This window comes from Labrus mixtus, chromosome 8, assembly GCF_963584025.1.
Source record: "Labrus mixtus chromosome 8, fLabMix1.1, whole genome shotgun sequence".
Taxonomy (NCBI): Eukaryota; Metazoa; Chordata; class Actinopteri; order Labriformes; family Labridae; genus Labrus; species Labrus mixtus.
The window spans coordinates 24,260,651-24,282,664 of record NC_083619.1 but is presented as its reverse complement, the minus strand read 5'-3'; the positions used below and the strand labels follow the sequence as shown (position 1 = coordinate 24,282,664).

At 40.6% G+C, this 22,014-nt stretch overlaps 1 protein-coding gene across 6 annotated transcripts in view; it reads left to right on the top strand.

Annotated features, from left to right (window-relative positions):
- Positions 1-22,014, top strand: part of LOC132979470 (rab effector MyRIP-like) — a 34,254-nt gene that overhangs the window by 2,353 nt on the left and 9,887 nt on the right. For 5 of the 6 annotated variants that reach the window (XM_061045314.1, XM_061045313.1, XM_061045311.1 and 2 more), the window contains exons 2-10: positions 4,145-4,366; positions 7,353-7,489; positions 12,685-12,765; positions 13,994-14,091; positions 15,708-15,788; positions 15,994-16,140; positions 17,197-17,332; positions 17,662-18,227; positions 19,117-21,426. In XM_061045314.1, coding sequence (XP_060901297.1) covers positions 4,145-4,366; positions 7,353-7,489; positions 12,685-12,765; positions 13,994-14,091; positions 15,708-15,788; positions 15,994-16,140; positions 17,197-17,332; positions 17,662-18,227; positions 19,117-21,426 — 3,778 coding nt within the window. The remainder of the gene's footprint in view (positions 1-4,144; positions 4,367-7,352; positions 7,490-12,684; positions 12,766-13,993; positions 14,092-15,707; positions 15,789-15,993; positions 16,141-17,196; positions 17,333-17,661; positions 18,228-19,116; positions 21,427-22,014) is intronic. The other variant, XM_061045309.1, reaches the window with a different exon arrangement.

Below are 22,014 nucleotides of genomic sequence, written 5' to 3'. Positions count from 1 at the left end.
AGCACCAACTAAAGAGTGGAGGAGATCAATCTGTTGAGCAGAAAACATGTTGCAGCCGTCTAGTCACATACATGGTGATAGTCGCCGTGGCGTGCAGACTGTCTTTGCACCATGCACCAGTCACAGGATAGAAATGTCACCACCAGCCCCCTCCCATTCGCTCGAGGTGAATTCTCCTGATTATTTCCTGCTGTGTTCTCACATCAGCTTACTCGAACTTACCGTGGGAAAACAATCTAGCTGGCTGGAAGGAGAAACTCCGGGAAAAGGTCAAAGTGAACATTTAATATACGATATATAGTTGTTCAAGCAGATAGATTAAAGAAACAGTCAGTGAATCCAGCAGTACACCGACTGTGTCATGAGAGTGAATTTGTGATGAATCATTTTGTGGCTAATGAAGCACAATCTGACTGTTTGTTGATTCTTCCCGCTCACTGATACGTTTTCTGGGAAAAGCACCAGTAACCATTTTCCTGCCAATGCACCTGATGATTAGGGGATTGCAAGCATGTGTTTCTGTCTCGTGTGCACACACCCACACACCCCCCCCCCCCCCACACACACACACACACACACACACACACACACACACACACACTCACACACACTTACACACCCACACACACACATACTGGGCGTCTGTGGAAAACCGCATGAAAGGAAAAATGTCGACTTCCATTTTTTCAGTTTGTTTGGATTTTTATTACATCGAGGAAAAGTTTCAGAATTGTTCTTTGGTGTCTTAATGAGATGAATTTCTTTGACAAAGTTGTTGTCACAGTCCATTTAAACAGTATGGAGATTTTGATTCTAAACTTTATCCGATTGTGAAGAAGTTGAATTTCAAACACAAGAAATGAAAAAGGAATCCTGACATGCACGGCTCAGACAGTTTGACAATAACACACACATAGCGTTAATAATAGTCGTCTATTTTTATGGTTTAATGGGACTTTAATCCTTATGTAAAGTTGCATTACATTGAGCTTCCTTATTAACTGAACATTAGTTTTCTTTAGTGGCAGCAGACTGACAGTGTGTGTAAATAATTTATAAATATATTGGTACTGATCATTAGGTTCTTTTGTTAATTCCTTCAGCAGATAAACACGGTTTACCAAGAGAACGCCACAGTAGCTGGTTTACTGACAATTCACCTGACCACTTTGGGATAGCTGACACGTGTTTCTATTTGATGCCAACAGGCGTACTCACACAGACACACACACACACAGACACACACACACACACACACACACACACACACACACACACACACAGTTTGACGTAACCAGCTCAACAGATCGAGACACTACATTATGCTTAATCAACAACATTACCATATTCTACTTTATAAAACGAACACTATGGACCAATTTAAAATCAAGCAGGCAAAGAAGCATGAACGTTCATGGTTTCACACAGATGCAGGCGCACATCAGCAGACATCACATCAGCTTATCTTAGAGAAACAGACTTGTTTTTTCTGAGGATTATTGCAGCTGACGCGGCTCGAGCTACAAAACTCCTTCAGACGAGGGTCGGTGAGGCACAGAGCTGCAGATACTGTAGAGTGGACATGTACGTATCGTGTTTCATACATACTCAGACGATTCAGAGAGATGAGGAGGGATCGTCGCTTCACTGTTAACGTCATGGCTGCAGGTTCGTCCTGCTGAGTCAGAGGTTTGTTTTTAACAACAAACTGCTTCATGCACTCGTATTATGGACGTCACTTTACTCTGACTCTTCCTTCTGTAATATCGCGTGTTGTCGTGGTGACAGGGCGTCCGTCTCTCAGTCAGACAGGCCTCTGATGGACACATCTAATGTGAATAGTTTTGGAGTAACAGAAATGTAGCCTGAAGGTTAGTGCTGTCAGAACTGAAGAGAAATGTGTCTGAAAAGAGGAATTCTGCTGTCTGTCACATAATGTGGAGCACAAAAAAAGATCATGATTTACTCACATTTATTTTGTGTGTACGCACTACTTTAAAAAAAAAAAGTACCTCCTCAATAGAGTTTTGCAGTAAAAAAAAAAAAGGTCATACGTAAATGTGATGTTTGTATGTTCTTTGAGTCAAAACAAAAGACACATTTTTTCAACTATTTTGACTTTAGATAATTAAAAAATAACAATTATATGATTCTTCAATCTGAATTGTTACCTTTTTGTTGTTTGTCATCCTTTTGTGACAAAAAAAATACGTTTAAAAACATCAACTTGGGAGTTGGGATATCATGAGAATAATTTTTCACCATATGCAGACTAGGGCCCGACCGATACCGATACCGATAAAGGGGAGAGAAAAAAATCAGATGCCGATATATATTGCGTTAATCCCTCAAATGCATTTATCAAACACATGTGGAAAATATGTATAATAAAGACAAGACAAGATGGTCGCTGCATATTACGTCCACTACACTAAACTAAATAAAGAACTGTTTTGTCAAATAAGATAAAATTCCATCTCTAGTCACCTCACTTTAGTCTTTTTATTTGTCGATTTTTTACCCCACCTCTACTATTCATGTACCCACAATGCCTCTGTGCTTCACAGTTGTCCCAATAATTTCATAACCCATAAACATATCAACTTAGATATATATATAGAGAGAGAAATCAGTTTACTTCCTGAATCACTTCAGCTGCCCTCCTGCCTCCTGTAGAAGGAAGGATTTATGAATGACCAAACAAACAATGATTAGATGTTATTTCATCATCGCTTTAGGAAAGACTGAACTGAATAAAATAATTCCTTATTTGCAAACTCTCTAACCTTTCGTAACAGCCTAAACACTTTTCCTAATCCAGGATTTTTCCACAATAGGAGGGTTCATTTAATGTTTTCATGTCTAAATCGATTGTAATTGAAAAATACTGTTGTTATGGGGCCAGCTGTCTTTATTCCCAGTTTGTCCACTGCGAGCATATCAATGAACTTCTTAGATTAGTTTAAAATGGCATTGGGAAACTGTCGACGAATGTTATGTTCTTCAGCTTCATCATCTACTAAATGGACTTTGGGTTGACATGTTTGATATTTTGTAGGTTTGACGCTAATTAAATATTTCAGCAAACGTGGAAAATAAGCCATCTGACCTTCAACTTAACTTGACACAAGTGGCGAACACAGCATTGAAATGTCGTCATCGGTTAACTTCACATAATACACAACACTTCATATGATGAACCTATCGTCCAGCATTGTCATTCATTCGACGTTTTTCTGACGACCTGATGGATGGATTTTGAAATATACTGCCTTTGAGCGACAGATCAGACCGTTAAGCTTCAAAATGATCCAATGTGACAACATGCTAGTTGGTGTCTTTGTCTGTCTGCAGTCCGTCAGAGTACAAAAACTTCATAAATCCGCTCTACTCTTCCTGCTAGGGGTCAAACAGCAGACAGAGTTAGCTACTTGCTGGGGAACATAGAGGAGAATTTAGTAGATTGTGTGTCGTTCAGAGATGGAGGAGACCAAAAACGGAGCTAAAAGAGATTAATATCGGGCTTACCTCTGTCAATTAGTCAGAAACATGACTCTTAATGATGCTCTACTGGATGTGTTGAATGCATTCATTTCAGCTGAAGGTGAAAAAAAAACCTTGAGTCAGAATCAGTACTGCTGCTGTTGAGGAAAACGCTCTGATGCAAAACTCAGCACAGACTACTCTTTAACCTTTAACCTTTACATGGCTACAGCAGGCGGCCTTTAAAGGGGAATGACATGGTAAATCCTCAGCTTAAAATATCTTTATAAATGATCATTTCAGCTTTTTCAATCATCATTTACCTTCAAATGATACTCAGGAAAGGATGGATTGACCCACTTTGTGAAACCACTTTAATTTCTGCTCCATTTTCATTAAAGGGAGGCCGAGGATCAGTGTGCCGTGCTCTATGTTTTTATGCATTTCATTTTCTTGTTGTAATATTCATCTGATTTATCTTAGGGAACCCATGACTGATCTATCCAACCTACTGAAACACATAACCACAGAATTAAAGATTATTTTTGACCCTTTAATTTCATATTACCCCGTCTAAAATGCACATCCCTGCTCTCACTAACCATCTCCTCCTCTCTCTCTCTCTCTCCTCCTCCTCCTCCTCCTCCCCCCCCCCCCTCAGTGAACTGAAGCAGGAGCTGGACGACGAGGGCAGTCGCTGCCTCCTGCTGTCACGGCAGGGTTACTTCAACCACCGCTGCTGCATCCGCTGCTGCTCGCCCTTCACCTTCCTGCTCAACCCCAAGCGCAAGTGTCACGACTGCAAGTACAACGTGTGCAAGGCCTGCCGGGTCTACAGCAAGCGGGAGAAAGCCTGGCTCTGCTCCTCCTGCGAGAAGAGCAGGTAAGGGCGCCGATAGTGAAAGTGCAGTGTGTGTGTGTGTGTGTTTGTGTGTGTTTGTGTGTGTGTGTGTGTGTGTGTGTGTGTGTGTGTGTGTGTGTGTGTGTGTGTGTGTGTGTGTGTTTATGTGTGTTTGTGTGTGTGTGTGTGTTTGTGTGTGTTTGTGTGTGTGTGTGTGTGTGTGTGTGTGTGTGTGTGTGTGTGTGTGTGTGTGTGTGTGTGTGTGTGTGTGTGTGTGTGTTTATGTGTGTGTGTGTACATGGGTAAGTTTAGGATGAGAGGCTGACATAAAGGTTATTTCAGTCTGACTCTGCTTCCGGAGAGATGGATTTAGCACTTATAACTTACAAAACAGTCATTAGGATATAGTGCAGAATAAAGTCTGCAATCGGCTGTTGTGTTTTTTCTGACCCGATCACAACATGAAAGAGAGAAAGACACTTATTTTCTTTTAGTGTTTTGTTTTGTTTTAATTAATGCTCTGTGAAAGAGGGGCAGATATTATAAGATTAGTCTTCTTTCTGCTCCTTTTCATTCAAAATTTGAGATTTTATGTTTGTTTGTTTGTTTTTCTTAACTTTATTGTTTGTTTGAATGAAATAAAATTTACAAAAAAAAAAAATAGTGGTGGAAGAAGTGCAATAACATAAAATGTTTGAAAAATGTTTGTTTTTCCTGAGGTGTGACGTTTAGCCTCTTTTTTCTTTTGACCTAAAGCCAATAGTTCCTAACTGCTTTGGTACATTCTGGTTTAAAATGCCAACTTTATTAAATGAAAAAATCAATTTGATTGGAAATCTACGGCTTTGAAATTTTAGATAGTTTACATTTCTTTTCGGGCTGCACAATTAATCACATTGGCGTCGACATTGAAATATGAGCTTCCATTATACATCAAAAAAGTCTGAATTTATTGCTTTAAAAAAAAGTCTTTCCCACTCGATATGTGCACATTGACCTGTTTGCTGGAGGGCCAGGTATAAACCTTTAACGACATGTTGACGCAGTCAGATAAACTACCCTCATCTGTAGAATATGAGAGGTGATCATGTTCAAATGAATCATCATGATGTCTGATGTTCACTCTGTATGAGGTGAGACAGCACAGACTGCAGGAATTATCTAAAAATGGGTCACACATGGAGAGTTTCTGTGTCACCTCCTGTCAACACACACACACACACACACACACACACACGCTCAGCTCTCTCTCTGCTACTCGAGCGCACTGTGAACAGATGGTAACTCACGGCAAAACGAATATCTCTGCCATGTCCTACAGCTGTCAATCCCAAGCATTCAACTGTGTCATCCACTAATTAGATCTATGAACAAAAAAAAAAGCATCTGATAACACATCTGTTAATTATAACTACAACGCCTTCAAGAACTGAAAAATGAACTGGAACTGGAACAATCTGTGGATTTAATTCTTGAAGAGCGTACGACCTATACCGCAGCCAGCCAGTAGGGGTGGCTCCAAATGTTTTGGCTTCACTTTAGCGGGGCTGTAATGTTGTCCATCTTTTTATACAGTCTATGGATTCAAGTCTTAGCACATTTCTTAGCACAGAAGCCGAAGATATAAAATAGTTATCTTAGCGATACCATTTCTGATTTCCATCAAGCTGCATTTGACGGCCTCAACATTGTCCTGTAAACTTCAGTGTTACACACTCTAGTATCCGTGTGCGAGGATTAAACCTACTGACACTTATTTTCATTTTTTTTTTAATTTGTGAAAGAAGTTTATAGTGTAAAGCCGGCTGAATTTGCACATGAACATTCAGTGTGATGCATGATTCAGATGAACACACAGTCACAGTGGTTATCTGCAGCGTAGAAGTGAACCTGCACAGCCGCCTGCAGCTGGATGTGTTCATCTGTGAGTCAAACCGTGCTCAGAACAGTTCAGCAGAGTTTCAGTCCATTAAGCATGCCAGCGTGAATAATATTCAAACCTGGACTGAGTTCAGTTTGTTACTGTGCTCTGTAAACACCTGGGAGCCAGTTTTTCTTTCAGAGCACTTCTGATGCTGCACAAAATACTTTTAATAACATATTACTAGTTGTAATACTAGTTATGTTATGTGTGAGTAATTTTAATTTAGATAAATACGTTACATTATTGTGTTACTTCTTTTTTTACCACATTTTTTAACATTCACTTCAATTACAAAAGAATGAGAGAGCTGAAATAGTCTTCATCATAGACTCTAATAATAGTATATCCTGTTCTATGTCCCTGCTACCATGATCCATACATCGAAAAATATGTTTAAAAAAACCCTTTTTAATTTCATTTTTCATCTTCAGAAGCGATACGGCGTGTAAACCTACACGTTATGAGAAAAATACAAGATGTACGATTGTATTGTTCGATATTGTGATAATGATATGAAGTGTAATTAGTAAAGATAAGAGAGAAAAGAGGGTTTATCAGCATGACTTCACAGTGTCAGTGTCGATAACTGTGTTCGACTTCATGTCCCTCTTCAATCCAAATCCAAAAGCCAGTTTTTCTGGCACCACTGAATTTTCAAAAAAATAATCTTAAAGTAGCTGATAGCGAGCTTGAGCTTTGTGTAACTTCAGTAGTGTGAAGCATGACGTTTACAATCCATCTGAAAGATAAACGTGTATCCATTTTGAGTGTGGAAGCATTGTTTGCTTGTTTGCATTGAATTAAATAACTTTTCTTAGTCACTGCGATAAATTCAGACTTTGGTGATGTGTTTATTGTTAATGCTCGTAGCGTGATTCATTGTGCAGCCCAAATACAGTAAGAAGTGAACTGAAGTATTAAACAGAAGGTTAGTACTCAGACCTGTAGCTTCATCATTTAATGTCCACAATAACTGCATGAATTGACACCTGTTTATTTTTCATTCTGTGTGCTGTGTTATATGAAAAGTATTAAAAATAGATCAGAATGATAATAATATATTTTTAATTAAAGTCAAAATGGATCTCTGTTTGTCTCTCTCAGGTTGTTGAAGACCCAGAACCTGGAGTGGTTCTACACTAACGTGAAGACGCGCTTCAAGAGGTTCGGCAGTGCCAAAGTGCTGAAGACTCTTTACAGGAAGCACCTGGTGGAGCACAGTACACTTTCTGAGCGTACAGGTAACACCGCTCTGTTCAAACCTCGTTTCTCTCCACTGGTGGCAGCAGACAAATCATGTTCATGTGTTTCTCAACAGTAGTCTGACATACGTAAGGGTTAACTTTCACTGGATAGAAAGAGAAAACTAACAACAAAATGTCAGTGTTTGTGTGTCAATTTACGAGGAAATGTTCTAGAAGAATTAGATGTTCTTTAATAAGTGACGCTAAGATCTTGTCAACAAGCCTTGTTCTTGAATACTGTAGACAGAGGGGCGGCTGTGGCTCAGTGGTAGAGTCAGACGTCCCTCAACCGGAAGGGCGGGCGTTAGATCCCCAGCTCCTGCACACATGTCTGATGTGTCCTTGACACTTGACCCCAACTTGACCCCAAGTGGAATGGGTAGGGTGTGAATGGGAAAGCACTTCGTCCATATGGATGTAGATAAAGATGTCGAGGACACATTGAAAAATAAAAACATTAGTGTATGTACACTGTATACTTGTATGAATACTTGTGCATGTTTTTGCAGTTTCCTGCCTCATCACAGTGTAGAACAGGAGCAGAGTGAAACAGGATTAAGCTCCCGCTTCGCTTTTATTTCATATCACTAAATTAGATTACTCCTGTTCCTGCCAGAGTCCCATTTTTTTTTCTTTTTTCATTAGAGACCCCTGGAGTCGGTGCTTTTTGTGGTATTATCAAATCAAACTTTAAGGTCATTTTGCATCACAACGTTTCTTGTACTGCGCAGCTTGAGAATATTTTCCAAGGGAATCTCTAACCACCCATCAGGGTGCTAAAAAATAACAAACAAAACACAGTATTAAACACATTACAGACCCACCGCCTAGTGGCCGGTTTAAGAACTGATCTGGTTATCATGACACGTATGGGTTTGTACAAGTGACAGACTTCACTACTGCCAATTTTTACTTGAATTTTAAATTAAATTGCAAATGAAGTATGTTCACTTCTTTTTGTACAACTCTAGCCAACAGCCTGCAAAGCCTCGTTATTTTTGTTTGCCTGTATTTATGAAGGTTAATATCATAATAATTGAGCTTTATGTCAAAGGTGCTCTGATTTTGACCCTTTAGCAGATTGTGTAAAATCACACAGTGGGGTTGTTGCATGCATCCATTGTTTTGTTCTACGTAAAAAAAACAAAGGTGGCGTAACAGTGGGGCTTTTATTCAGTATTATTACAGAATCTCTGTATATAAAGGCCCATTGTACCGTTTTTTTGGCAGCTGCAGTAAAAAATTCTTAAAACTCAATGTGCACAAGCTTTTCAGCAGCAAACAGCAGATGGAAAACGTTAACAAGCAATCATAAATAGCGCATTTAGCAGCAGATCCTCTCAGTTGACAAACACACACAAAAAAGAGGCCTTACTTAAAGAAAGGGTTTGTCTTAAGGTGGTTGTCCATGTCTGTTGTATTTGTAAATATCCAGCTGCTAGCTAAGATGTTATTATATTATATCAACTTCAGGAGGCGAAGATGTGCCAGTTTGGGGTTTGCAGCTTGTTCCCAAAAGTGACTTCAATTCATAGAAAACATACAGAAGATTCAAGGTCAGTCCTGTTAGTACCTTTCAGGACGGTTTCGCCCGTTCGTCTTTACTACTGTCAACGCAGAGTTCATTTTCACATGGGGGGTCGGAGGGGGGAGTAGCAGAGAGAATCACTCCCATGATTCCCCGCCAGCCTTCGACATAACGTTTTGTTATTGTTTTGATTGAGAGCCCCCTGGTGGTGGATTTTACATACTGTTTACCTTTAATTGGTAACTGATTTTGCAGGAAGTGAGTATATTTAAGAGTGTGTATTTTTTTTAATGATCGGTACTTGTGCTTAGTGAAGAGTGTGTGATGAAACTGATATATTCGTTTTTAATGCTCGATGTTGCAAGACACAAACTAGTTTCAAGAGAAAAGCTGTTTCAGTCATTTCCTTCATTGTTTCCATAAGGGGACTTCTGCTTCGAACAATCCTACACAGATTAAACACAAATACAGTCAGAGCTGTGAGCTTCGCTGGAGCTATCCGGGCTGAAAATGTATTCATAGTACTCCCCAGTGCTTAAATAACACTGTTCACCCAGCAGCATATGCTCCATCCCACTTGTCCAGTCAGAGTTGAGGCAGAGGAGTGCATCCTCGGGGCCATTAGTTCAGTCCTTCTGATCTGATTGAAGGACGAGGGATTTCGGAGTATTACAAGTGTTTCATGGCGTGGGGGTCGCTGGCTGCAGATGATGCAGCGCTGTGACCCCTGCGGGAGGATGACTGATGTGGGCTGATCACCATCAGGCCACCGCTCACAGTCGTATTCCTCACATGCACTCTTTTGCACAGTTTGCACAGTATCGCACGTTTTAATTTGTTTTTCACCCAGCCGTGTTTAATCAGCTGCCAAATCCGATCTGCAGAGCCTGAACCATGAGGAACCTGCTAACGTTGCCTTGTACAAGAACAACACGGGCTGAATGAATAGAATGAGAATTTGGAGTTTGACATAAACAGAAGATACTTGTGCCCTAATCAAAGTGTATCACACAAGCATCTTATTTATTTCAAATTCTAAAGCCATTCTCTTTTCTCTCTTCTCCAAACTAAGTCATTTAGTGTGAGATTATTGCAGCTGTGAAACATTCAGCCTCAAGAAACTACTACAGAGCAGCAACAGAGACATCCTCCCCTGAAGAGGGAAACACAATGACTAAGTCCCCTGTAGTAGCAGTATATAGAGAAATGAGAGCTAATCACTGATTAAAGAAACATAAATGAATATATTGGCTTTAATTCGACTCCCTTTTATTTTCTTTTGCATGAAGAAAATTATCAACAAACACGAGAAGAGACACACACAACAAAACAAGTCTGCAGCCATGCCAGCAGCTCAATGAGACAGCTCTCAGTCAGGGATGTTCCCTGGGCTTCATTCAGATTACATTAGATGTACTTTATTGTCCCTGAGGGGATCTTTGTCTGGAGCAAAAGTGCAAAAGAAACATGCAGCTCAGTGCAACATGATGCAACATAAATACAAACCTAACACACAGGACTGGCAATAATAAGTAAAAGAAAATCACAAGGAGCATCAAACACTAGATGAAAAGATTCTTAAGTGTGCAGAATAATGTCAAACAAAGACACTGCAGACAGGCTGAGATATAGAGCAGATATGTTTCATAATCTGGCTGCTTTCATGCTGAGACTAGTTTATTACCACTAAACAGGCTGATTAGAATGTGGTGAGTTTAGCAGGTATTCAATAATTAGACAAATTAAAACTGTGACTGCGTAGTTGTGCTAGATAAAAAAAATCAAATGCTTGTTAAAGTCTCAACAAATCACCACGAGAGGAAAATGAATGTGTGCAAAAGTTCCAGGCAATTAATCCTACAGCTGTTTAAATATTTCAAACCTCATGACGGTGTTCAGGTATGAGAAGACCCGCTCTTTAGGGACGCAATCCCGGGATGTTGAGAGAAAAAAAGAAAAAAGAAAATTGTGTTTTGTGTTTTTTATCAAATTTGAAGTACAAATAAGAGCTGGTTTGATCAAGATTTACTTTAAACTGTGTGTTGGAGGAATCACACATTACCTCACAGTTTAATAGCTTACGTGACCAGTTTATATTTACTGTTTTTAGGTTAACATTGTGTTCATGTCCTTAATTCATATTTATAGGTTTAACTCAGGGAGTGTGGGAGCAGTTGTGTTGTATTGTGTTGTCTTCAGCATCAGTGTAATGACACTTAAGCTTCCTGTTCAATAGTGGTGGGGAAAAAAAAATGTTTTTGTAAAAATTTTTGTCTTTTGAGATTTGAAATAGAAGAACTTTTTGGGCTAATCGGTCACTCCCTGCTAAGTGCTAATGCTAGCTCTTTAACTCAGTAGAATGCCAAATGGAGCGACAACAAATTCAGAGTAGATCCTGAAGTATGGACTAATTCAAAACTAGACTTCATGAATCCAGAATCATTTTGAATCGAAAATAGATTCTCAATCGAATCGTGACCCCAAGAATCAAATCGTGAGACACCCAAAGATTCCCAGCCCTACTATTCAACATTACTGTGTTTAACGTTTCACGTCGTCATCCATTGGTGATGTTTTTGAGGTTTCTTTTGTTGAGAGGCTTCTGTATATGATATAATGACTGTCTCATGTCTGGTTGGAAACACAGTGTAGCGCACAGACTGTGTATCCAGTTTTTGTTAAGCACCCAGTACTTAAGTTTTCGGATGTGCGTGCTGTTTGATATTTTTGTATGAACTCCAAATCCTTCAGTCTCATGAATGTGTTTCACATTTGTTATCCGGTATTAACAATACTGAAAGTATTCTGATGTGAGCTTCTGTAGAAAATGACGCCATTATCATTTACATCCATGATTCACACATCATGTCAGTTTTATGATATACATAAAAACACAGATTAACAGATACTAAGTTAATGCCACAGTCAGTTCACCTTGGTTCAGGGGGTGTACTCTTGCATTCAGGGTAACTATGACCTTTAGCTGCTGTGCAACAGAAAGCTCTGTTGGTCTCAAGTCTCTTTAATGTTCCTGTTCTGGGACAAAAAGGCCTCCACACTCATTTTCAAAAAATGTCAGGGGTCAACACAAGCTCCTAAAAAATACACAGAAGACAGTGAACTCCTGCTTACGTGCAGGGGTTTTACAACGAGACTCTGTGTGTGTTTGCAAAATGAGCGAGGTAAATATTACTTGGTTTAAATCCTGTCCCCTTTCCCCTTAAAATGATCAGAAGTGACCCTGTGTACTCTACTGAACCTCTGGACCGGCGAGCGCAGCGCACAGATAAAGGTCTCCTGGTAATGCCACAAGTGAGGTCGCTCTAATGCACTTATGTAACCACAAACGGCTGCATTGTTGCATGAATATTTACATGACATGAAAAGAGCTCAGGGCTCAGGGTTGGAAAGGGCAAGTCAACTGTGCGACTGAACTCTTTGCTGCAACATCAAATCACAAACTGTACATTTTGAAGGACAGCACAGATATCCCGTCTACTGTTTGAGTCATGCTGATGATAAAAATTGTACTTTTATTGCATTTAATTTTGGAGTAATTTCCTCATTAAAGTGACAGTACCATTTATTAAACCTGATTCTTCTTGTATCTGTGTTTACATTTCTCTGTATGTCTATTTGTATGTGTGTTTCTGTGTGTGCACAGAGGGCAGCACCTACGAGGAGAGTATCTGCAATGAGGGCAGCATCAGCGGGAGCGACTCAGCCTTCTACAGACAAAGTGAAGGTACAGACACGTGTCATATTTATTTCACCAATCCCTGTTTTAACTGTTAAACTATATATGTGATGCATCTTCTGGTAACACATACAAAAAAAAAAACAACAGCGCAAAACATCTGAGATACCTTTTGGTTAACACACCAGTATGTTCATGTGAAGCATCTTAAATCTAACGTGCACTCAAGAGAAGAAGAAAGGCGATATGTACTGTACTTAAAGCCTACAGTTTGTCATGATTAAGATTTGTTTCCTAATCTCAGAAAATGAAACTTTATATACACACAAAGTGATGCTGTGAAAGATGATGTAATAGTGTTTTTTTTGTAATAGCCATGGATTTATCAAAGATATTAGAGCAGACATTGCATTGTTTTTGGAAATACTGGAGTAACATTAGGACAAAGTAGCTTCATATTTCGCCAATAACTACAGCAGGTAGTATGAAGACTTGAAACGTGGGGAAACAGCTAGCCTGGAATATAACCAGACTTAACAAAACGAGGATCACTGGACCACCTTAACGGATTAGATGAGATCAGCGTGTGTGTGTGTGTGTGTGTGTGTGTGTGTGAGCTTGAGAGGCGCTGGTGGCTGGATTTAGTCACCTTTGTACTGAGCCCTGCTCGCTGTTTCCCCCTCTATTCATTCTTTGTGCTAAGCTAATGTGAGACTCATATACAAGTCTCTGTAAGAAAAATATAAATGAATGTATTTCCTAACATTTTAAACTAGTATGTTTGATTTGGACAAAGCCATGTTCTAAAAGAACGAGGGAACAATTAAGTTAGAAATGCAGGAGTTGTTGTACAGCTGTGTTTATAGGTGTTTTTGAAAGGATCATAGCATCGGAGGACGTTAAGTGTACATTGATTGGTTGACTGATGAGCCAGGCGAGCGCAGGCAACAGCCACCAAAACATGCACCAATGGATGGACAGGAAGTCTAAATTCACCCCCTGTCCTTTTTGAATGTTGATAATATGATGAAACACAACTCCCAGCTCAGTCTCCTCCAACTTGTTTCTCATGTGGCGTTTCTTTACTTACTGCAGGCCTGCTTATGTTTCTATTACGTAAGCGTATGCACTTCACTCATCCAGACATTGAGTGCTTAATTCCTAAAACGTGTACAAATCATTTCACTCTGTAGTGACACAATCAGGTCTCTGAAAGAAGACTAATGACACATAATCAAGAACACAACAAGTGAAGATTGAATTTCTTTGTCTTTAGAGCACAGCATGGAAGAGACACTCACTGTGGCCTTGCGGGTGGCAGAGGAGGCTCTAGATGAGGCCATCACCAAGGCTGAGTTCGACACGTCCAGTCAGGTTATTTACATTATTCATTCTCAGTTAAGACTTTGTGATTTGTATTTCTTGTTTTGGATTGCTAATCTGCACACACGTTCTTCTAATGTGTCAGCATTTCATGGACAACATATTTTCAGAGGCTTCAGTCGTAGTTTAAATGCAGCCGTTTTAATGGTCTGTCTGCAGTCATTTCATCAAGTTTCTCCTTAATCTGACTCTTCTGCTTTTTCTATCTATGTCAGATTATGAAAATCAGAAGAGCTTATATCCCGAGGATCATTACAGAGAACAAAAAAACCCTCTAGATTACTGTGTTCTACTGACAGACTATTTAATCCCAAACCCATCCAAGCCCCCAAATGTAATGAATTAGCATCTTTTTTTCTTCTTCTGTTTTTACAGTGAAATCTCAAAAACCTAACTCAACAACATGAGTAACCATGAGTGAATTCACAGCATCTGATCAAACCCATAACGTTGAAACATCGAGCTATCGGCTTCTCTCCACACTTCAACAATGTTTTCAGCTCTAACTCAAACTCTATCCTAAAATAAATGAACAAATCCGTTAAAACTGGAACTGCACTTCAAACACAGCCGTCATGAAAGCTCTACAAAGGAAGCTTTTTCTAGACTCTGGGATAGTCAGCATCGGCCAATATTCAAAGATTGTTTATGACAAGCACCAGAGCCTCTTGGACTGGAGAAAAACACAAAATATAACTAATGCTGAATTAAACCTGCGTTGTTTCTAATAGCCAGCAGGGGGCGCTGCAGTTATCAATTAAAATGCTGTAGCTCATGATCTCTGAAGAAAGAGAAAAACAAAACGACTACAAGGAGACACAAAATGTCAACAGAGATACACGCCGTGACTAGAAGAGATAGTTGTAAAACGACTCCAGTAACAAACATTAATGCGTGACAAAAAATTACAAGTGGCACAAAAAGACTACAAATACACACAATGCAACTTCAAATACAAATAAACAACAACAACATGCAGAACCACATTAGAGAAAAGGCAACTACAAATGAGATCTTATGAACAGACAAGAGACAATCAATGACTACAAATAAGAAAACTACAAAGAACATTTAACTTTAAAGAGGTAAAACTAAACAAACAAAGATGACAAATAACTAAAAAGAGGCACTAAATCACTCTGAAGACATTCAAAAACGACTGCACAAAAGAACAACATCACTATGAACAGACAAAAAGGCCAAACAGACAATAACTGATTACAAAGAGGAAGTAAATAACGTCCAAGAGAAAATAAATCAATTCAAGGAGGACCTTAGTTACTATGGCGACACAACTTATATCACAAAGGGACGCTCTTCTTCTTCACAACTTCAGACAATTGTTCAAATATATGAAACCTCAACACTACAAGTTTATTTCTAGTTCTGCTGTCCTTTTATTTGAAACACTGCAGCATGTCAGAAACCTTTCACCTTTCACTAATCTCTGCAAGTATCCCAAAGCTTTTGAACTGAATACAGCAATTATGCGGATTGAAGGGGTATCCGTGGAGGAGTAATCAGCTTACAGGGTTTTTTTTTTTGGTGTGTGTGTGTGTGCGAGGTGCTGAATAGCTTTCTTAGTTGGTTCTGTGTTTGTTCACTAGGCGAAGCAGAATGAGGCGCACTATCTGCGAGAGCACAAAGGGGAGCTCGTTGAGGAACTGGCCAAAACTATTGTGCAAAAAGTAAGAGGCAGTTCTATATTTTGTTGCATGAATTTCTTTGAGAGTAGAGTAAGTGTTTGGAGGTGTGCAGTCAGGTTGATTAACTGTGTGTGAGAAGCCATTGAGTGGAGAGTTACGCCAGTCATTCAAACTTATTCCTCTTTAACTTAATAAAACACAACTGCAGTATTGTGCGCAGTACTAATCAGGTCTCTGTCTCTCTTAGATTATTAATCGGAAGAAGACTTTGGCTGACATGAGGGCAGAGTATGTCCAGGACTGGCCAGTTGAACACAACACTGACCTTCATCATCACCATCAGTCCGCCAGTGATCGTGCCACCAGCTCCGTCAAACAGCAACCAGGCCTCTTTGTAAAAACAAACACAAACAAAAAAAAAGCATCACAAACACAATCACTCAAGTTTCACAGATACAAAAAACTGCACTTTTAGGGTCAGGGCTCCAAAACAGGCTCAAAGATTTAAAGTTGTGTGCAATGTTTAGAGAAAGTCAATAATTAGGTAGAGTTTAGTGTGCAAGAATTAAGTTTCTCCTTCCTTCCTGATCTCTCAATCTTTTTGGACTCTTCAGATTGATTTATGTGACTCTCTACAGCAGGGCTGTTCAACTCTATTTTAACTCAACTCCACATTTTTTAGAAAGCTAAGGACCCGGGGGGCCAGACATGCAAGCCCACCACAGCCGCACACTGCACGAAAGCCCATCAACAACACAAGCTTGTGATAGGCTGCGAGCACAGGACACAAAGATGTTCTATTAAACAGGAGCGCTGTGCTGTTTTTAAAACTTTACTGTGGCAACAATTACAGTCATTCACAAGTTTTCCCCCCGTTTATTATTTTTATTTTTATTTTTTTTATTGTAAATAGAACTGATCTCCGGCTAGTCTGATATCATCCACAGGCCGCCAGTTGAATAGGCCTGCTCTACTGTACCAAACTTTATTTAAAGTTTACATCGCTCCACATCTACCAGCTACAATCAGTTCAATGCTGTTGACACATTATTGTTAAGAGTATCTGATATTATCATGAGAGAGCTAATCAGTGTTTGTGGTTCTCAGTGGTTCTTTTTTATCAATGATTCATGCTTACTTCAGTGAGATTATACATGAAGGACCTGAACATTGTAGCATTGTGACAAAGGCAATCCTACTGAAATAAAGGATTCAGTTATCTTCAATCACAGAGGTGAAAAACGAATATGTGATGATTTCTGCACATACATATCCTCTCATCTGAATGCTGACATGTGCTGCCCTCTGCTGGTTCATGTGTGATTTTGTAACGGAGCCATGCAGAGTGCAGTATGAGTGTCCTTAAAGATAGAACAGGTGACACAGCAGAGATGTAGTTCTTACTTTCAGCCTTTCACTCAATTGTATTTGTCATATCGCCCCTTCTCAGAGATCACACTCCGCCTTCTCACTGTTGGAGAACGACTCTCCCGGGATGGTTCAAGACTCTCCAAAGGCGTCAGTGAAGGAAGACGGTGGTCCCGCTATGACAGCTTGGAAGAGTGTAGACCGGCTGGACAACGCAGGTAAGATCACATTTATTTTGCTTCTTAAACTTAAACAATCATTGTTTGTGTTTTTTTTGTTTTTTGGCAGTGATAAAAGATCAAAATGTTCTATTTGCTATCTGAAGAGAATGGTATGTTGTGAATACTTGATCTATAATTGATTAATTGTTTCAGTTCTTATGTGAAACAGGACATTTACATTGATACAGCTAATTCCTGCCTCTACTGTTTGTTTGTGTTTGTTTATGTTGCAGCATGTCTGATTCTACTTTTTCTGGCATATGGTTATGTGTGTACATATTTGTGTTTGTGTGTGTGTGCGTATGCTTGCATACTTGCATGTAAAGGCGTCTCCGCAGTTCTTCACAGCATGGATGGGAACTGGATTGCCCTGCAGAGCGCCCAGCTGTCGCGTCCCAGCCTGCTGACGAAGAGGAAGAGCCAGGTCTACAGTGCCTTGGAGAGGGAGTCTGCAGTGGTGTCCGCCTACGAAGGCATGGGCTCCGACAACGACATCAAACACGGGTCGGACAGCTCTTTGGGTACCGCCCTCCAGGAGGTCCACAGGAAGATGGTGGACTCGAACATGGATCTGCAGGACACCTGCGACAGGATCCTGTCCCCGCTGATGAGCCGCCGAGCCAGCGGAGACAAGCTCCTGTCCCCCATGTTGGGCCGCAGAAGCAGCAGGGACATCGTGCTCTCTGACTCTGAGGGGAACTGGAAGCCGAACAAACCTCTGCTCGGTGTCATAAAGCTGAAGGTGCCCGCAGAGATCAGGAGACCTCCTTCCCGCAGGACCAGCATCATCGATATGAACTTCAACACGGAGGGAGTCAGACAGGAAGAGAACATGGGGGCTGCGGAGAGATCACAGCAGAAGAAGAAGAGCGAGAAAGAGTCGTCTTCTCTGGTAAATAAAATACATAAACTGATGAGATGAAATGACATGAAGAGAGAGGTTGATGATGAAAAAGACGACTTTACATAACCATGTGAAATTGTCAATTCTGGCACTGATTCAATGTTTAGTTTTTAATTAATTTCAATTACTGTGTATTTGTACAGCATATTTTAACAAATAGGTTCTGAAGCAGTTATCAAAGGACCCTGCACAATACCGTGGAAACAGATACACACAGATTTTTCTGTAGGAGAGCACACACACACGACCATACACCAACCGTATGTACACACACACACACACACACACACACACACACACACGCACACACACACAAATGAACAGCCAAGAGGAGGAAAGCTCTTTTAGTTTACATTTATGACTTTCTTGCTGTTCAGTTCCCAACATAGATGCAGTGGATCCTTTGAAGTAAGACAAGCATAATGGATGCATTTCATGTTTATGAGTTTAGAAAAATGTGTTGGACCTAACAATGAAGGGGAAGTGTCACTTCAGGCTCTCAAACTTGCTACAGAAAGTTTTCATGTCTCTTTTCGTTTGTAGTTGTCTTTAAGAAAACTTGCAGACTCGTATATTAGTCGCATATTCAAAGAGGTAATGCAAGGGTTATTCAAAATTGAAAAAAAGGTTTATGTGTATTTATTATAAACTAATAACAAGAAACATATACTCCTGTTGTCTGTCAGTGGACATAATCGTGGAAATGCCTCGCAGCTTTTAACACAGAATCTACACATCTGAGTTTATCTCATGTCACATGTAGGAATCATGGCAGAGCCGTTGTATTTTATTGCGGTTCAGTTTTGTCGAACCAGAAACTTTTTTTGAAAATATTTTCCCATATATAAGATTCTCAAATGTTTTTGATTTTTCACAGAATAACAGCAAAAAAGACAACCATCCACCAGAAGCTGTGACTCCCGACACTTTGTCCTCTGGAGGTATGACGACCCCTGAAATACTGGAACTTCAGACTGACATCACTGGACAGGTAGCCAATCAGATGGACCAGGAGCTCACGGCCAAACTAGAACAGCTCGCTGGCCGAGTGGATGACTCATCCACTGGAGAAGAAAAAGAAGCTGTCTATGGAGATGCTGTTGATGATGGACGAAGAGAGGAAGAGGAGGATAAGGACAGCGACGAAGAAGATGAGCAGCAGCAAAGGATGGAGGTCGAGTCGGATGAGGGAAGAACTGAGGACGAGGAGAAAGAGGAGGAGGAAGGGAATGAAGAAGATGACGAGGAGATAAATTACAGATTAAACAAGCTGATCACTCAGTCCAGGCTCAAGTACTTCTCTTCCACTGATGAGGAGTTAGACAAAGCTGGCAAGAGTGAAGAAGAAGAAGAAGAAGAAGGAGGAGAGGGAGATAAGGATGAAGATACAGAGGAGGAACAGAATGAGGAGAGGGAGGAAAAGACAAACGGTTTTACATTTAAACTCTGTCAGCTGGAAAAAGAATCCCGGGCGTACCAGTTCTCCTCCACAGAGGACGAGATGGACAGAGTTGGCATCGAAGAGAAGACAGAAGATGAGGAGGAAAACGGGAAGAATGTGGAGCTGGCGGTTAAAGTGTGCAGATTAGCTTACCAAGTAAACGCCAACCAGTTTTCCTCCACGGAGGACGAGCTAGACAGTGTTGGCCTTTTGGACGAAGACATGAAGACAAGAGAGGAGGAGGAGGAGGAGGAGGAGGATGAGAAGAAAGAAGAGCTGGCGTTGAAAGTGTGCCGATTAGCACATCAAGTCAACGCCAGCCAATTTTCATCCACTGAGGACGAGCTGGACCGAGTGGGCAGAGGTGAAGAAGAGGAGGAGGGGACAGACGAGGAGGCACTGTGGAAACTGCGGGCGGAGAAGGCCGTCCAGGCCGCTCACATGCGTGATTTAGCCAGTCTAGTTGGTGCTTCTGAGTTTTCTTCCACTGAGGATAATCTGGATAAAGTTGGACAGACGGGGCAGGAGGTAAACAAAGTGACAGGAAGTGATATGTGGGAGAACGCAGAGGGAAATAATCAAGACAAGGAGGAATCCTTCGAGGATTTGGATGTGAACATGTTTGATTTAAGGGATGAAATCGAGGAGAAAAAGAAAGGGAGCAGTGATGAAACAGTGGAGGAAAAGAGAGATGGCATGGAGGACGGAGTCACAGAGGAGGGTGAGGTATTAAAAGGCACTGAAAGGGCAAGAGATGCAGAGACGGAGTTAAAAACTGTGGACGAGGGCAAGGAGATAATAAAAGTTGCAGAAGAGAATCAGCCGGGGGCAAGACAGGAAGACGATAAAATTGACGAAAGCAGTGGCAGTCAGGGAAGCTGGGAGACGGCAAAAGATGAAGAAAACAGTGAGGAATACGCAGAGTTTGACAGGATCATCAGCAGCATGTTGATGATGACTCTGGAGGACATGCAGGTACAGACGGTAAATGACGAAGCAGCTGAAAATGGAGGAAACGTGAGCGAGCAAGCGCAAGTCAAGGTGGACGAGAACGTACAAATAGAGGGAGGGAGTGGTTCAGTGGATAGGGAAGTGACAATAGGGAACGAAAGTGAGTTGATGCATGTGGAGGTGGACGAGGAAGTCAAAAAAGGGGGAGAAAGTGAATTGGAGCATGTCAAGGTAGATGGAGAAGTCCAAACTGGGGCAGAGAGTGGATTGGAGAATGTAGAGATGGATGTGGAATTCAAAATCGAGGGAGAAAGTGAAGTTCAGGATCGGATGATTGATGCACAAAGCACAGAAGACACCAAGGAGACAGAAAGTAAAAAAGAATTGGAAAGTCCAAGCGAGAATGCTCCACAGTCATATGCGGAGGAAAACCCAGAGGCAAATATTCAGAAACAAGAGGAGAGTGAAGATGCTAAAGGCAGAAAAGACAACGAGCAGGGAAAAGAAAGTGATCCACACGCGATAAGATCTCCAGCAAAGACTGCAGTTATGTCCATCAAAGAGATGCTGGAGACATACGAGGCCAAACAGTTGTGTCAAAGAATAGGACTGCATGACGACAAGCAACAGGACAGAGGAGGAAAAGTCTCCACCATGCGTCTGATGATGGAGGCACAGAGTGATGTCACAGAGGAAAGGATGGAGGAAACTAAAGGAAAGAAAACATGCAGAAAAGATCAGAGCAGGAGGTCTTCTCTGGATGATGTTTTACAGACACCAGAGGAGATTCAAATGGTGAGTAAGCGTCTTCTGTTTACAACTTCTAGATGCATTTTTAGAAGCTTCAAATCTGACGTATGCCAAACTCCTTCTCTAAACTCTACTGAAGTTTTCAATTCATTTGATTAACAGTGTTTAGAAATGGACAACGTTTGAGTGTTGACTTAATTTAAAGCGGCAATGTTAAAGATATATTGTCTCATATTTCATCTCTGAGGCCAAAACTGAAGAGTGCAACAGTCATCATGATCAGACTGCGTTCCAAGTATTTCTGAACATCAACATGTTGAGAGTGTTTCTACTTGAGGCAAATCAAATTCAGAAAGTGGAGGAATAAGATAGTCAAAAATAACATGTAAGGTTTTAGATTTCAAGCAAACTTCTTTCTCGGTCCTCAAAGGTCCAACCAAAACTGCTTTCAACACATTCAGGTATCACAAAGAAATGAGCGAAAAACTTCTAGGGGAAAGGTTACTGCCCTTTATAATCACCAAACAGCCTGTTAGAACACACAATTTCTGAAAAGTGGAGCAGGCAAAAGACAGAGAGAATGGACTTTTCTCATAATTGGGGGTGTTTGTGAACAGAAACATATTAGAGTTA